Genomic DNA, 12,739 nt, shown 5'->3' on the forward strand with positions numbered 1-12,739 from the left:
CTGCTTTCCACCAGACACTGCAAGATTAATTCACCTTTCAGCAAATCTACACTGGAGTTGCTTACCAAGAAGACAGTGTATGTTTTCCTAAATGGCCGAGATACAGATTTGACTCAAATCTGCTTGAAAATCTATTCAAAGACCTGAAAATGTTTCTTTAGCAATGATGAACAACCAATTTCACAGAGCTTAAAGAATAATGGGGAAATGTTGCACAATCCAGGTGTAGAAAGCTTAGAGACTTACCCAGAAAGACTCACAGCTGTAATGGCTGCCAAAGGTGATTTAGGGAGTTGAATACTTATGTAATCAAGATATATTAGTGTTTTATTTTTTATGAATTTCTTACATTAGAATTTTTCTCCCACTTTGACTTCAGAGTATTTTGCATAGATCATTGACAAAAAATGAAAATTAAATCCATTATAATCCCACTTTGTAACACAACAAAATGTGGAAAAAGTCAAGGGGTATGAATACTTTCTGAAGGCACTGTATATATTTTGGTTATAATGTGCATATGTATGTTGTATTATACAGGGCACATTTGATAAAGAGACCTAGGTCTCAATATGTCCTCCCTATTAAAATAAAGGTTAATTAAGAAAATAAAGCATTTCCTTTTATTCCATGTTCGACTAGAGAGCAGATGGTATGAAAATGTTTGGTCACTGTTGTTAACATGCTACAATTATATCAGAAAGCAATGCAATCTGTAAATACAAAGTTCACACAAAATACACAGTCATCCATTTCATTAACAGACTTTATTGTTTTGCATTGGGTTGTATTGGGTTAATGTTTGACAAGGCAGCACACTCATCACTACTGTACAATTAGCTTTGTTTTGATTCAGTAATTCACTAGTATTAACTATGAGTCACCATTCTTGTCTGCTCTTAGCCTTTGCTCAGTGTTTCAGAAACTCTTGTCCTGTGGAGTTTTAGATATTCCCATCAATGCCCACCCCCACCATTGTCCTCCTCTACCAGTGAGATGCAGATTATAGGTTCTTACCAATGATATGTATTCACTAGATGACTGACAGGGGGCACTGTTTGAAGACGCCTCCACCATTACGATACTCTTCATAAGGAACAACCTCCATAGGATTCATGGGATTTTACAGAATATCAACATAATGTTTAAAGGACAAAAATACATGCATTTCTTTTGATCTAGTGGGGACTGCAACATAAGAACTATTTTTTCCCCTCTTTTTTTGAGAAAGGATTGGTTTCTATTCAGCTCATACAATATTGGCTTCTATTCAGTTCATACAGTACTATGTATTGTTTAAGAAATGTATGTATTAGTGTCTGTAATGAATTAAAAAAAAAAAAAAACATATTCATCTTCCAAAACCTGTACCTGTTGAAATGAAAACATGTAGCTCATCTCTATACACTACAAAGCAACACAATGTAGATTACTGTCAAGTACAGCTGGAGAAGTTAATGCATTATACCAAAATAATATGTTTTTAATACTGCTGACCAATTTAAGATCCATCTTGTTACTCCCCCATGAAGCAAGTAAAAAAATAAATTGCATTAGTTAAGATCAATAAATTACTCTTAATACAATAAACTATTTACTTTGACTGTAAAAAACACTTGCTTCACTGATGGCTTTTTTTGTATACATCATTTCATGCTAGGTTGGCTGCTAATGTTAACTACAGTACATTCATTGTCAATGCACTGTTTGTTCAACAGTTGTGAAAGCACTATTAGAAAATCCATAAGAACAGTTCAGTTGTTATGTATCACCACTTCATCCATGCTTAATAATAACAACAATGGGCTATCATTTTGTAAACTCGAATAGCATACGGACATTTGCTTACATGCGTTGCTATGGTTACACAGTACCACCAGCTGTCAGGAGTTCCGCCTCTGTCTCTCAAAATAGACAAAAATAGTTAATTTTCGACACTGTTAATTGCGACACATTACCAGTCAAAAGTTTGGACACACCTACTCATTCAAGGGTTTTTCTTTATTTGGCTATTTTCTACATTGTAGAATACTAGTGAAGACATCACAACTATGAAATAACACACATGGAATCATGTATTAACCCCAAAAAATGTAAACAAATAAAAATATTATTTGAGATTTTAGATTCTTCAAAGTAGCCATCCTTTGCATTGATGCCACTTTGTACACTCTTGGCATTCTCTCAACCAGCTTCATGAGGAATGCTTTTCCAACAGTCTTGAAGAAGTTCCCACATATGCTGAGCACTTGTTGGCTGCTTTTCTTTCACTCTGTGGTCCAACTCATCCCAAACCATCTCAATTGGGTTGAAATCAGGTGATTGTGGAGGCCAGGATATCTGATACAGCACAATCACTCTCCTTCTTGGTCAAATAGCCAATTACACAGCCTGGAGGTGTTTTGGGTCATTGTTCTGTTGAAAAACAAATGATTGTCCCACGAAGTGCAAACCAGATGGGATGGTGTATCGCTGCAGAATGCTGTAGTAGCTATGCTGGTTAAGTGTGCCTTGAATTCTGAATAAATCACCAACAGTATCACCAGCAAAGCAACCCCACACGATCACACCTCTTCCTCCATGCTTCACAGTGGGAACCACACATGCGAAGATCATCCGTTCACCTACTCTGCGTCTCACAAAGACATGGCGGTTGGAACCAAAAATCAAAAATTTGGACTCATCAGACCAAAGGACTAATTTCTTGTGTTTCTTGGCCCAAACAAGTCTCTTTTTATTATTATTGGTGTCCTTTAGTAGTGGTTTCTTTGCAGCAATTCGACCATGAAGTCCTGATTCACACAATCTCCTCTGAACAGTTTGTATTTTTATTTACCCGAAATTCCGTGGTATCTAATTGGTAGTTACAGTCCTGTCTCATTGCTGCAACTCCCATACGGACTCGGAAGAGGCGTGCATTCTCTGAAACACAAACAAGCCAAGCCTTGACACAATACTGCTTAACCCAGTAGCCAGCCGCACCAATGTGTCTGAAATTGTACAAGAATTTGAGATTTTACACCTGGCAACTGTGTCAGCGTGCATTGTGCCCGGCCCGCCACAGGAGTCACCAGGGCGAGATGAGACAAGAACATCCCTGCTGGCCAAACCCTCCCCTAACCCGGACAATGCTGGGCCAATTGTGCGCCATCCCATGGGTCTCCCAGTTGCGGCCGGCTGCGACAGAGCCTGGACTTGAACCAGGATCTCTAGTGGCACAGCTAGCCTTAGATCAGTTGATGTTGAGATGTGTCTGTTACTTCACCAAATTTCTTGTTAACAAACTATAGTTTTGGCAAGTCGGTTAGGACATCTACTTTGTGCATGACACAAGTAATGTTTCCAAAAATTGTTCACAGACAGATTATTTCATTTTTATTCATTGTATCACAATTCCAGTGGGTCAGAAGTTTACATACACTAAGTTGAGTGTGCCTTTAAACAGCTTGGAAAATTCCAGAAAATGATGTCATGGCTTTAGAGGCTTCTAAATAGCGTAATTGACATAATTTGAGTCAATTGGGGGTGTAGCTGTGGATGTATTTCAAGGCCTTCCTTCAAACTCAGTGCCTCTTTGCTTGACATCATGGGAAAATCTTAAGAAATCAGCCAAGACCTAAAAAAAAAATTGTAGACCTCCACAAGTCTGGTTCATCCTTGGGAGCAATTTCCAAACACCTGAAGGTACCAAGTTCATCTGTACAAACAATAGTACGCAAGTATAAACACCATGGGACCATGCAGCCGTCATACCAATCAGGAAGGAGATGCGCTCTGTCTCCTAGAGATGAACGTACTTTGGTGCGAAAAGTGCAAATCAATCCCAGAACAACAGCAAAGGACCTTGTGAAGATGCTGGAGGAAACAGGTAAAAAAGTATCTATATCCACAGTAAGACAAGTCCTATATCGACATAACCTGAAAGGCCGCTCAGCAAGGAAGAAGCCACTGCTCCAAAACCGGCATAAAAAAAGCCAGACTACGCTTTGCAACTGCACATGGGGAGAAATATCGTAGTTTTTGGAGAAATGTCCTCTGGTCTGATAAAAAAAAAAATAGAACTGTTTGGCCATAATGACCATCGTTATGTTTGGAGGAAAAAGGGGGAGGCTAGCAAGCCGAAGAACACCTTCCCAACCGTGAAGCACAGGGGTGGCAGCATCATGTTGTGGGATTGCTTTGCTGCAGGAGGGACTGGTGAACTTCACAAAATAGATGGCATCATGATGCAGGATATGTGGATATATTGAAGCAACATCTCAAGACATCAGTCATGAAGTTGAAGCTTGGTCGCAAATGGGTCTTCCAAATGGACAATGACCGCAAGCATACTTCCAAATTTGTGGAAAAATGGCTTAAGGACAACAAAGTCAAGGTATTGGAGTGGCCATCACAAAGCCCTGACCTCAATCCTATAGAACATTTGTGGGCAGAACTGAAAAAGCGTGTGTGAGCAAGGAGGCCTATAAACCTGACTCAGTTACACCAGCTGTCAGGAGGAATGGGCCAAAATTCACCCAACTTATTGTGGGAAGCTTGTGGAAGGCCACCTGAAACGTTTGAACCAAGTTGAACAATTTAAAGGCAATGCTACCAAGTACTAATTGAGTGTATGTAAACTTCTGACCCACTGGGAATTTGATGAAAGCAATAAAAGCTGAAATAAATCATTCTCTCTACTATTATTCTTACATTTCACATTCTTAAAATAAAGTGGTGGTCCTAATTTTTACTTAGATTAAATGTCAGGAATTGTGAAAAACTGAGTTGAAATGTATTTGGCTTAGGTGTATGTAAACTTCCGACTTCAACTGTAACTCTGGGTCTTCCTTTCTTGTGGCGGTCCTCATGAGAGCCAGTTTCTTCATAGCGCTTGAAGGTTTTTGCAACTGCTATTTAACTTTGAAAGTTTTTTTTAGACATTTTCCGTATTGATTGACCTTCATGTCTTAAAGTAATGATTGACTGTTGTTTCTCTTGGCTTATTTGCGCTGTTCTTGCCATAAAATGGACTTGGTCTTCTACCAAATAGGGCTATCTTTTGTATACCACCCCTACCTTGTCAAAACACAACTGATTGGCTCAAACGCATTAAGTTAAGAAATTCCACAAATTAACTTTTAACAAGGCACACCTGTTAATTGAAATTCATTCCAGGTGACGTCCTCGTGAAGCTGGTTGAGAGAATGCCAAGTGTGTGCAAAGCTGCCATCAAGGCAAAGGATGGCTACTTTGAAGAGTCTCAAAAACTAAATATATTTTGATTTGTTTAACACCTTTCTGGTTACTACATGATTCCATATATGTTATTTCATCTTTTTTTAAGTCTTCCCTATTATTCTAAAATGTAGGTGTGTCCAAACTTTTGACTGGTACTGTTGACTGGTACCTTGAATTGGTGCTGGCTGCATCCATAGGCTGCACATCGTGGCATTGTTGACTAAGTTGGCTATTTTTATGAAGGGGATATAGTTTTTCCCTGATTCACTCCCATTAATCAAAGCCAAGAGAAAAGAAGAGTATGATGGCTGCGTGGGTGTGTGCTAGGCCAGCGGTCAGCTATCCAGGGTTAATACACAGTATACAAAACATTAGGAACACCTGCTCTTTCCATGGCAGACTGACCAGGTGAATCCAGGTGAAAACTATGATCCTTTATTGATGTCACTTGTTAAATCCACTTCAAATCAGTAGATGACGGGGGAGACAGATTAAAGAAGGGTTTTTAAGCCTTGTGATAATTGAGATATGGATTGTCACTTCTGAAAAAAGATTGCAGTCAATACTGCATCCAAAATAACACTTTTTTTTTTGCAGTGTAACTGCAGTTAGAGTGCAGTATAATTACAGTTCAACTGCTGTACACTGCAGATAATCTGCAATTACTTCATCCAAAATACTACATTCAAGTGCAGTTACTGCACTTTTACTGCAGTTTCTAAACTGCAATAGTTTTTTGTAAGCGGTGTATGTGTGCCATTCAGAGGGTGAATGGGCACGACAAAAGATTTAAGTGCTTTTGAACGGGGTATGGTAGTAGATGCCATGCTGGGTTTTTCACACTCAACTGTTTCCCATGTGTATCAACAATGGTCCAAAGGACATCCAGCAAACTTGACTCAACTGTGGGAAGCGTTTTAGTCATCGGCCAGCATCTGTTGAATGCTTTCGACACCTTATAGAGTCCATGCCCCGACGAATTAACACTGTTCTGAGGGCAAAAGGTGGTTGGGGTGGGGTGGGTGTTCCTAATGTTGGTATATTAAGTGTACTGTATGTCATTGGTTCATACAAGGTTGAGTTTCCTCTGAAACCCCCATCCACCCATCACACATTCTACCTGCAGCAACGCTTGTTGTTAAGTGTTTCTATTACAATGTCAGGTGAGACATTTTCTCTTGAAAATGAATATACTGCATTTCTTATACTTAGGCTGCAACGTGTGTGTGTGTGCACACTCATTAGTGTAACAAGAGAGTCTCCCATCCCCCTTGTTATTTACACACAGTTAGCCAGAGACAGACGTTCTTGTTGTTCCTCAAAAAGTACTCCATGTGCCGGGAGTTTCCTACCACGTCTGGTTCACCCAGTCATGTGTCTCAATAGAATATCTCAAGAGAACATTCCATACAAGGCCTCTCATAATAGATCAAAAACGTGATGGCCTCCCGAACCTAGACTTTAAAGTCAGATTTAACATACGGTCTTGTGTCACAGGGAAGTAAACATGACTTCTTTCCTTTATTGCAAATCAGGTATTTTTCTGCCACCTGCCTCATCAAATGATTAGTTGTCTTGTTATGCTGGTTATTGATCAAATCATGGTTCAACCATAGTCAGACGGACAGACTCAAAAGCACCATTTATATCTGGTTGTGTCTTTTGTCCTGATCTTGTCGACATTCTGATTGTGCCCACGTTTTTAGACAGGTGTAGACAATCAAAAGGAACATTGTGATCTGATTGTGAAATGTCCATCCTGCCCACCTCTGGAAGTACAGTAGTCAGACACTCAATGTGTCTGGATATCTTACAAGTGTAGACAGAACTGAACAGAGAAAACAACATTTAAATGATCATTATTCGGTTCTCTAAAATCATTGACAGGTGACACCATTGACTGATAACATAAATGCGTCTTACAATAAATATAATTTATAAAGAATAGTTGTGAAATAATTTGCATAAAGGAATGGACCAGGACATCTGGTCACAATGCAGACACAGTGGATAGATAACAGACACATTTTAATACCATATGTAGACACATTTCTGGAAATGTGGGCACGATCAGAATGTAGAGTAGATCGGGACACAGGACCCATGTTAGCACCAGGTATACACAGAGCTAGAATGTCAACAAATGGGTCTTCTTTTTCTTTTCTTTTTTTCCCCAGTTCAGTTGGGTCCTATCAGAGGTATTAGTCATGTTTTGTCAGTCTATGAAGTCAGACGAACAGTGGTTACCACTAGAGTGCGTATGTTCCTGCCAGTGTGGTCTGGTAACATGGAGAAAGTTGCTATGTTTCTGTTGCTATGATTTGAAGAGAAATGTACCTTGATGTGTGTGATTGTGTTTTTATCCCCTGTGTTATGCAAATAGAAATACCCCTAGAATACCCTGTGTTGTTCAGAACCGCACAATTTGAACAGTAAAGTAAATTGGCACCCAGGATAAATAAGCAAACACAGGACTTTCTCTTAGAACTAACTGCATTACAATTAGGAAATATTATGTCTCATTAGACATATCATTGCAGAGGGACAAAATATATTTTTTTAAATAAAAACATTTCATAGGTCTACTCAGCCAATAGGCTATGATCTATTCTGCTAGTAGCCTATAATCTCCATGCACAAAATCATATTTTGTTTTATTTTAATTAATTTCATGAGTGAATTTATTTGTTTTGTTTTTCATTTAGACTAATCTTTTCTTTTATGTAGGATTATGCAAAAAATATCCCCTTTGCAGTGTTCTAACATAAACCTAATCTGTTGCCACAAGTATGAAAACGCAGAACTGAAATATGTGGGGCCCAAATTTCCCCAAGGAGACCGTTTGGAGTCCTGCGTTCCGCCTGGAAATCCCCCACCCTGTGTTGACTCCTCCCCCTCTGGCACTACTGACAATTTAACGCTGGTGCATGTCAAGTTCCGAATTACAACCAGCACAGCAGCCAGTGTCAACAATGGACCTTCATCGAGCTAGTATCCTCAACCACATGGATTATAACACTGATGGTCGACATTCTAAGGATAGGAAAGTGCAATCTATCAACGAAGAGCGGCTGGACAGCGGCCTTGACTCTCTCAAAGACGAGGAATATGAAGTTGTCGCCAGTGAGCTCGAGCGTCTTCGTGTGGATTGTCCCTCACCGCAGAGAGACGAATGCTGCAATGAACCCTGGAAGGAACACGTTTTAGAGGACGGAGACACGTATGTTGAGATACTATAATCAAATCAATAGACATTCAAGTTTTGTTTCCAGAGTTACATTAAATCTACTTATTTCCAGGTTATATAATAAGCTCATTGTTGTAGTCGACTAATTATAGCGCAATTATGGTTGTCTTCCTGTGTGCAAAAGTTACATTTGCTTGCAAAGTAGCTGCAATCTAAACAATGAAGGTATTGGGGGCGAGTGATTATGGCCATTGTGGGCTTTACATAAACAAACCTTTCAGAACGGAATGTACTATGGCTGGGGGTCAAAGAAGGCGGCGCCACCACTCAGCTGGTTGGGAAAGTCCCGGGCCTCGTGCCAAGAAACGCTGCAACGTGCGCCAGTGCGTCAAGCCACCACTAGTAGAAATAGCTTGAGGGAAAGGTGTGACGACTATAAAGTGCTGCCTGTTTTTCATTCCAAGTTTTAACCATATGTCATATTCATGAATCATGTTCATTTATTTTTGAGTAGTCTGAGCAGTTAATAATTCCCCCTTCTTTTCTTCTATGCAGACTTCTCCACCTTGCCATTATCCATGAAGCCAAGGACTGTGCAAGGAAGTTGATAGAGCTGTCATGCAATGAGCCTTTCCTCAATCAACAGAACTACCAGAGACAGGTACATACAGTTAAAAACCTGCACAATTACAGTAAATGCTTAGATTGAATACAAGGTGTGTGTATGAGAGAGAAAATGAAGTAGATACACAATAAAAGGTGTGTGAGAGAGAGATCGAGAGAGGGGCAGCGAGAGATTCATAATTCCAGTTCCTAACCATACCGGTCCTGCTCCCCTATACAGACTCCGCTCCATCTGGCTGTGATCACAGAGCAGGCTGAGATAGTGGAGCATCTGCTGAAGGCTGGCTGTGACCCAATGCTAGTGGACGACAGTGGCAATACAGCCCTCCACATTGCCTGTAGGAAGGGCTCTCTCACCTGCTTCAGTGTCCTCACCCAGACCCAGGGCTGCTCTACCCAGCTCCCAGCCATCATGGCCACACCAAACTACAGTGGTAAGTCACTGAAAAACATATAGTTTATTTTCTGTTACTTGTTTCAGCTGGTGGGGAAACTGTGGCCATACTGGAACTAAGCAATTACAAAAATGTCTAACAACAATGTTACTGTAGTAATTGCACAGGTATAAGAGAAACTTAACGTAAAGTATTACCCTGTCCTCTGACCATTGGTCTTCCTCTGCTCTCTGTTTCAGGTCAGAACTGTTTGCATCTGGTCTCTATCCATGGCTTCCTCTCGCTTGTGGAGAGCCTTGTTGCTCTCGGAGCTGACATCGATGCACAGGTAGGCTATGCAGCAAGTTAGCCTTTTTTCAACCCCACCCTCACAATAGTCCATTTGATTATGTCATTCACATTTCCTAAAAAGCACCCAAATGCTGTGCATTTCCCATTAACTTATTTGCCACTTGTTTGGAATTCCAGGAGCAGTGTAATGGCCGCAGCCCTCTCCACCTGGCTGTGGACCTACAGAACCTGGACTTGGTACGGCTCCTGGTCAGTAACGGGGCTAACGTCAACAGCCTAACCTATGGAGGTCACACGCCATACCACCTGACCTACGGTCGCCAGAACGCCGCCATCCAAAGGGAACTGTATGAGCTGACGGCTCAGGAGTTGAGAGAACTGCCAGACAGTGAGTCTGAGGACAGTGAGGAAGAGGGGCAGTCTGATGAGGAAGAGGTGAGTGTGACTGGACTGTAGGTGTGTGTGAGGCATCTCTACTGTGTGTGATTGCTTATGCAGCGTAGGGTTTTTCCATATATTCTCTGGTGAAACAGCTGTGAAAACGGTTCAGCATATCTAGCTGTATGTCATGAGTGAACCTAGCAGATTGGATGTTTTAGATAGAGCCAAAGTTAATTTTTGACTAATCCACCTTTTCCTTTCCTTTCGCAGGTAACATGTTGGTATGATGACATTCAATGGAATATGCACAAGTAGGAAGTAGACCAAAGAACCTGTAGAGAACAGTAGTACAGACAGGGAGAAGCTCTGCTGCCCACAGGCTCTAGCTATGGTACAGTGGAATGCCCAGCAGTGGTGCCAACCTCAGAGGTTGAGGATGGCAGAAGGCTGGGGTACACCCTAGGACTGACATAGTGATGATGGACAGTGTGAACCAATGAGAAGATGCCAAATAAACTAAATAGATGCCAATAAATAATGGTCTTTATGGCTCTCTGAAAGATACTCATTATCACAAAGCTTACATCCAACCAACGATGTAATAGCATCTGCATGTATTATATTGTAAATGGCTGTGAATACAAATACATATTTTTTTTATAACTGTAAATGTATAAAGTTTGACATTACTGTAAATGTTATCCATTGCGTGTGGAAAGGTAAAGCAAGCCACAAACTCCAGTAAATTAAAACATGACATTTAACTTCGCCTTGATTTCTGGTGTTTTTCCATCAGTGTGGGAGATAGTGATGAAAAAGATTAGCTTTTTTATTTTTCAAGTACTTGAAAGTGCAGGTAACATGCCCAATGGACTATTTGGAATGTGACCATATCTCTGAGGTTAAATCAAACAGATCCTGAAGGTCAGTGTTCAAGACAAACACATTATTATGAAGATAAAATGGCAAATCACAAATGCCTGAACAGAATAAGGGACTGAAGTGTAAAGATGCTGGTGATCAGGCTCAGGATTGTGAATGAGTCGCAGGCATATGATGAGCTGTAAAATATATCCATATTATTATACCCAATTTGTAAGTCGCTCTGGATAAGAGCGTCTGATAAATGACGTAAATGTAAAATTATTATTATAGCTGAGTACACTGGAATTTCCTGTAAGGGAAGGGCCAAGACCGGCAGCGTTAAATTCCGCTGGGGAGTCATAGTTCCCAGACATGAGGAACTTCACGGAATTCCTCACTTAGAATTAGTCAGAAGAAGGGATTCTCCAATGTAATTAAGGTCATGTGATGAGGAAGCTACAGTATAGCTAACTGCGTGTTTGAACAAAGTCTGCTAGAAATCTGAGACTAGTGCCAGTGTGGTTGTACAACCTAAAAACCTCACGGGATTTTACCATAGCGCTACTAGTGTTTATACTACAAAGATGAGTAATTTTGCCCCTGTCGCTCTACTTTTCAGTGGTATATTCTCAAAGAAACCTCTGCGAGTGAAGGCAAATTATTTAGTCATAGCATGCTCCCTCAAAGCCCTAAGTGAGAAGGAAACACAGAGGGGCAGTCAGGCAATTCAGAAAAGAGCCCCAATGGGGGATATGAGGGAATCATATGACTCAGCATGACAAGGAGAAATGACAAAGCCTTCGGATGGAAAATCCGGACTGTCTTCATGAAGGGGAATATATATACAGTATTCAGACCCCTTCCACTTTTTCAACATTTTGTTGTTACAGCCTAAAATTGACAAGATAATGTTTTCCCTTAATCTACACACAATACCCCATAATGACAAAGAGAAAACAGGTTTTTAGAAATGTTTGCAAATGTATTAAAAATTAAAATAAATACCTTATTTACATAAGTATTCAGACCCTTTGCTATGAGACTCTAATTATTATTATTATTATTATATATTTTATTTCACCTTTATTTAACCAGTTAGGCCAGTTGAGAACAACTGCGACCTGGCCAAGAAAAAGCAAAGCAGTGCGACAAACACAGCGTTACACATGGGATAAACAAACGTACAGTCAAAAACACAAAGAAAAATCTATATACAGTGTGTGCAAATATAGTACAATTAGGGAGGTAAGGCCATAAATAGGCCATAGTGGCAAAATAATTACATGTTAGCAATTAAACACTGGAGTGATAGATGTGCAGAAGATGAATGTGCAAGTAGAGATACTGGGGTGCAAAGGAGCAAAAAAATAAATAACAATATGGGGATGAGGTAGGTGGGTGGGCGGGCTATTTTCAGATGGGCTGTGTACAGGTGCAATGATCGGTAAGCTGCTCTGACAGCTGATGCTTAAAGTTAGTGAGGGAGATATAAGACACAAGCTTCAGTGATTTTTGCAATTCGTTCCAGTCATTGGCAGCAGAGAACTGGAAGGAAAGGCGGCCAAAGGAGGAGTTGGCTTTGGGGATGACCAGTGAAATATACCTGCTGGAGGGCGTGCTACGGGTGGGTGCTGCTATGGTGACATGTGAGCTGAGATAAGGTGGGGCTTTACCTAGCAAAGACTTATAGATGACCTGGAGCCAGTGGGTTTGGCGATGAATATGAAGCGAGGGCCAGCCAACAAGAGCATGCAGGTTGCAGTGGTGGGTAGTATAT

At 40.5% G+C, this 12,739-nt stretch overlaps 1 protein-coding gene across 1 annotated transcript; it reads left to right on the forward strand.

Moving 5' to 3' along the window:
* Positions 1 to 8,113: 8,113 nt before the first annotated feature.
* Positions 8,114 to 10,866, forward strand: LOC106601178 (NF-kappa-B inhibitor alpha). The gene is made up of 6 exons (XM_014193164.2): positions 8,114 to 8,440; positions 8,963 to 9,068; positions 9,252 to 9,465; positions 9,666 to 9,754; positions 9,895 to 10,152; positions 10,369 to 10,866. Exons 1-6 carry the CDS (start codon positions 8,148 to 8,150, stop codon positions 10,411 to 10,413), a joined length of 1,005 nt encoding a protein of 334 aa, XP_014048639.1. The 5' UTR covers positions 8,114 to 8,147; the 3' UTR covers positions 10,414 to 10,866.
* The last annotated feature ends 1,873 nt before the right edge of the window (positions 10,867 to 12,739 follow it).

The sequence above is a fragment of the Salmo salar genome, chromosome ssa01, assembly GCF_905237065.1.
Source record: "Salmo salar chromosome ssa01, Ssal_v3.1, whole genome shotgun sequence".
Taxonomy (NCBI): Eukaryota; Metazoa; Chordata; class Actinopteri; order Salmoniformes; family Salmonidae; genus Salmo; species Salmo salar.

What these genes read in the sequence shown, in the direction of transcription:
- LOC106601178 (XM_014193164.2), top strand. Translation starts at nt 8,148, where the DNA reads ATGTCAAGTTCCGAATTACAACCAGCACAGCAGCCAGTGTCAACAATG. An exon ending in AACAGAACTACCAGAGACAG is followed by an intron (nt 9,069 to 9,251) that starts GTACATACAGTT and finishes TCCCCTATACAG; the next exon opens with ACTCCGCTCCATCTGGCTGT. An exon ending in GGCCACACCAAACTACAGTG is followed by an intron (nt 9,466 to 9,665) that starts GTAAGTCACTGA and finishes TCTCTGTTTCAG; the next exon opens with GTCAGAACTGTTTGCATCTG.